Source organism: Mastomys coucha, unplaced genomic scaffold (assembly GCF_008632895.1).
Source record: "Mastomys coucha isolate ucsf_1 unplaced genomic scaffold, UCSF_Mcou_1 pScaffold21, whole genome shotgun sequence".
Classification (NCBI taxonomy): Eukaryota; Metazoa; Chordata; class Mammalia; order Rodentia; family Muridae; genus Mastomys; species Mastomys coucha.
Window position 1 is genome coordinate 25,254,983 of NW_022196904.1, and position 4,521 is coordinate 25,259,503.

Here is a 4,521-nt window from a genome sequence, read left to right on the forward strand (position 1 = left end):
CCCCCGCCTCCGCCTCCAGGCAGGAAACGCCGGGCATCTCCGCATCCGTGGGGGTAGAAGAGCCTGCCCTTACCAGAACTTCGCGCACCCTGGAGCCCCCGACCCGGACCCCGGCCCGCGCACGCTCACCAAAGTAGTCTCGCGCCGTGCGCGCCTCGAGCGCGCGCTCCAGTTCCCGCGTGAGCGCCTCCAGCCGCCGCTCGGCCGCACTCGGGCCGCCCTCCCGGCCCGGGGGCTGCGGCAGCGACGGCAACGAGAAGGGGAACTGGGCAGGCTCCGGAGAGCGGGCAGGCGCGGGGCCGACGCCGGGCGGCAGCAGGTCTGCACAGGCGCCCGCTGAGCCGCGGGAGCCCAGGCTGGACACGCTGGAGCGCGCGCTGCCCCCCGACGGCGGCCCGGGGCCGGGGCCGTGGCGCTGGTCGTAGCCCAGGCTGATACCGCTCGAGCGCGCGCTGCCGCCGTCCGAGCCCGCCAGGCTGGCGCGCGGGCCTCGCTCGGGGCGGCTCGGGACGTCGGGCGCGGCCTCGGGGCCACAGCCGCCGCCGCCGCCGCCCTTGCCTCTGCGGCCCGACGTCGGCGCCGCCTCGTCCACGGCCCTCGGCCCGCGCCGCACGCGCCCTGGGGAGCCGGCGGTCAGCTCCGGCTCGCGCAGGCCCAGCCCCGCCAGAAGCAGAGCCGCGTCGTCCGCGGCCGTCCGCGAGCGCTGCATGGCCGTCGGCCCGCCGCGGCGCGTCACCTCCGCCTCCGCCGCCCGCCGCCGCTCCCGCAGCGCCGCCGCATCGTCCGCCGGCCCGCAGCCCGCCCCGGGACCCCTGGGCGCGGGGCGGGGCGGGGCCCGGGTCGCGGTCGCTCGGCGTGGGCCGCACTCTCGCGCGGGGCCGTGGCGGGGAGGGAGGGAGGGACGGCGACGCGCGGCGGAGGAATGCGCGCGCAACTCGGGGCCGCGCCCCCTCGGCTCCGAGGCCGCGCGCGGGGGGCGGGGGGACGGAGGGACTCCTTTGCCCCGCCAGGAATGTGAGGAAGGAGACTGCGCAGCGGCCTGTGGAATGCTGGGGGGCGGCGGCGGCGACGACGGCCGAGCCGAGGGGTGCGCAGACTGCGCGAGGACGCGGGCGGGACAGCGGTGGCCCAGACTCTGGTCCACCCCCGGGGTCTCGGGGCACATTCCAGACGCCCCCTCCCTACCCCCCAGGCTGAGTCCTGAGCACACATCCTCCCTCCCCATATTCCTCTCAGGCTCACTGCTAAACTGATGCTGACTGCTTTGTGCCACATGGATGTGACACCAACGTGGGAATTCTGGCAGTTTCAAAAAACGGGAACACCAATGCAAGGATTTCAGCAACTTCTGGCTATAACCGTCCCATTTACACACTTTGAGACTTAGAAAAGAATCACGGGATGAGTTCCGGGACCTATTGTTCCACCAAAAGTCTTTTAAGCTGGAGCCATGGCTCAGACTTTAGGAGAGTTTGTTGCTCTTGCAGAGGACCTAAATTCAGTTCTCAGCACCCACACGGTTGTTCACAACTCTCCTTAACCCCGGTTCTAAGGGATCTGACCACCTCTTCTACCTAGGCATGAATATGGTGCATATATACACATGCAGACAAAACATAAACCCTAAGGAAAAAAAATTAAAAAAACAAAAACCTGTTTATTGCCTGACATCCATAAGCCCCTACTTTAACTGGAGAGCCATAATGTCTTAGGTTTTTTTTCGATGTGAGGGGACTCTCAGACTTAATGTCAATTTAGAACCAGTATCCACTAGGCCTTCAGAAATCCAGTTGTTTCCTTTTCTCAGGGGTACAGTTACCCTGGTAAAAGGATGCAGAAAGGCTGGCAGTGAGACTCGTATATTGTAACATGCCTCTTACTCCAGGGGACCTGACCTTCCAGAGCTTCTGGGTCATAACTAGCTCAAGTCTGGAAACTGATTGACAGGCCAGGATTCTCTGCTGTTGCTTTTCTTTAGTTTGTTCTAGAGTTTTAGATTGAACAAAAAGGGACATAACAGCATAGTCCTTCTCATTCATGGACAGAGCCCAGCAACCTGCAGCCAATGGCAATTGTTGACCTTGGGCACTAAAGAGCAGGAGCTTGGTTACTACATGCAGCATCTTGGCACCCACAAGGTCAGGCCAGGTTCAGAGCTCGTGTGACAATGGTAGGAGTCCCCTTCAAAATGCAAGGTACCTGACCTCGGATTTAGGGGATGCCTAAAGTGTGTTCTAAGCATCTGGGCAGATAATGTGATTCGTGGAGCCAAGAGAGGCCACACCAGGTGGGGACCCTGTCCCCAAATCCACAAACAAACAAAAACCTGTCTTATCCTGCAAGATCTGTCATGGGAAAGAAAAGCAAACCTTATGTGTTGTATCCCAGTGATCCAGGAAAACAGTTTTAAATGGAAGTTCCCTCACTTCCAGGCACTCTTTTCTCAAAGGGTGGTGGTAAAATACCCCAGTACCAGGGGAAGGGAGCTAGTATGCTGCAGACTGACTGACTTACGCAGACGCACAGAAGCCTGGCCTTCACTGTGCAGAGAGCCAGCTGGGACACCTGCTTCCCAGATGGAAGGAAATCAAATTATCTGACTCATCCCTCCCCCCCAACCTGCCCTCCAACCTCCCTACACACACATACCTACCTACCTCCTAGGACCTAAGGAATTCCAGCTCTGCCTTACCCACACGAGGTATGCAAGCAAGTATTTAGGGAGCAAATGTCCAGCCTGGTGAGCCATCTCATGATCTATCCATCTGTCTGATGAGAAAGGAGAAACCATCTGACTGGTGATCCCATTTCATTGATCACATGTACCAGCCATTTAAAAGTGAAAATGTTGGGGGCCAGTGAAAAGCCTCCAGAAGGTAAAAACCACTTGTATACCTATGCCTAATACCTTACTTAGTTCAATCCTCAGAACTCACAGTGGAGGAAGAGAACCAGTTCCTGGAAGTTGCCTTCTGACCACCACCACATACACACAAAACAGTGCTGGTAAAGGGCTTGTTGATAAGCCTGACCACCCACATTACATTCCCTGGACCCACACACCAGGAGTAGACTGCAAAGTTCTTCTCAGACTTCCATATACACACATTGTGTAGTACGAGCACATCCATATGTGTGCATCACACACACAGATTACTGAACTACCGCACAATTATAGGCAGTAATTTCTTTCAAAAATCTAGTCTAGGTTGTGATTGTTCATGGCTATAATCAAGAGGCTGAAGCAGGAGGATCACTTTTTTTTTTTTTGGTTTTTCGAGATAGGGTTTCTCTGTAGCCCCAGGCTGTCCAGGAGGATCACTTTTGAAGCCAGCCTAGGCTGCATAGCAAGAACTACTACCAATAAAAACAAGTAAATGTTTCAGTACAACTTTCTGAATTAGAACCGTCAGAATTCAAATAATACACTACTGTCCAGGGTCAACTAAAATCCATTACTCTAGAAATAAGAAAACCTAAAAAAGTAAAGCAACCTAAAATGCCCAAATATGGGGTAGTAGAATACACAGCTTCTATGAAATGGCATCCATTGTTTGCTGATGAATCTGCATACTTTACCTCCTAGCACTGGAGAAACCGAGGCCAGCTCAAAGACCAAAGCAAAAGGAATACATGTTCAAGGCTTGCCTGAGCTCCAGAACAAATTCCAAGTCAATCTGATCAATGTAGTGAGACTCTATCTCAAAAAATTCATAAAAGGAGCTGGGAGGCAGGGAGATGGTTCAGGAAAAAGACACTTGCCACCAAGCCTGATGACTGCAGTTCCATCTGTGGGACTCATAAGATAGGAGAGCCCTCCACTGAAAGCTGTAATCATCATCTGGTCACACCAGATGGATGGATGGATGGATGGATAGATAGATAGATAAATAGATAGATAGATAGATAGATAGATAGATAGATAGATAGATAGATAGGTAGGTAGGTAGGTAGATAGATAGGTAGGTAGGTAGGTAGATAGATAGGTAGGTAGGTAGATAGATCTAGTCACACCAGATAGATAGATAGATAGATAGATAGATAGATAGATAGATAGATGGATGGATGGATGGGTGGATGGATAGATAGATAGATGGATAGATAAATAGAGCTGGTCACACTAGATAGATGATAGATAGATAGACAGATCTGGTCACACTAGATAGATAGATAGATAGATAGATAGATAGATAGATAGATAGATAGATAGATAGATAGATGGATGCAAAAGCCTAGTTGGAACCCTCAGTACCACAAGTGAACTAGTGTGTGAGTGTACACATTATTTACAGAAACCAAGTGGGTCATGGTGACTCACACCTTTAGTAATCATTTGATTTTACTGAGTTATAAGAGTTTGTTACATATTTTCAATACCAGTATACCATGTTTTACAAATACTTTCTGCTAGTTTACGTCTTCTCCTTTTGATGTGTCTTCGTAAGAGTAGAAATTATTTTGTGGGGTTGGAGAGCTGGCTCAGCAGTTAAAAGTACTTGCTGCTCTTGTGAAGGACCCAGG

At 52.9% G+C, this 4,521-nt stretch overlaps 1 protein-coding gene across 1 annotated transcript in view; it reads right to left on the reverse strand.

Annotated features, from left to right (window-relative positions):
- Positions 1-909, reverse strand: part of Wtip (WT1 interacting protein) — a 26,093-nt gene extending 25,184 nt beyond the window's left edge. Inside the window, exon 1 of the mRNA XM_031386163.1 lies at positions 130-909. Coding sequence (XP_031242023.1) covers positions 130-709 — 580 coding nt within the window. The 5' untranslated portion in view covers positions 710-909. The remainder of the gene's footprint in view (positions 1-129) is intronic.
- Positions 910-4,521: the final 3,612 nt, after the last annotated feature.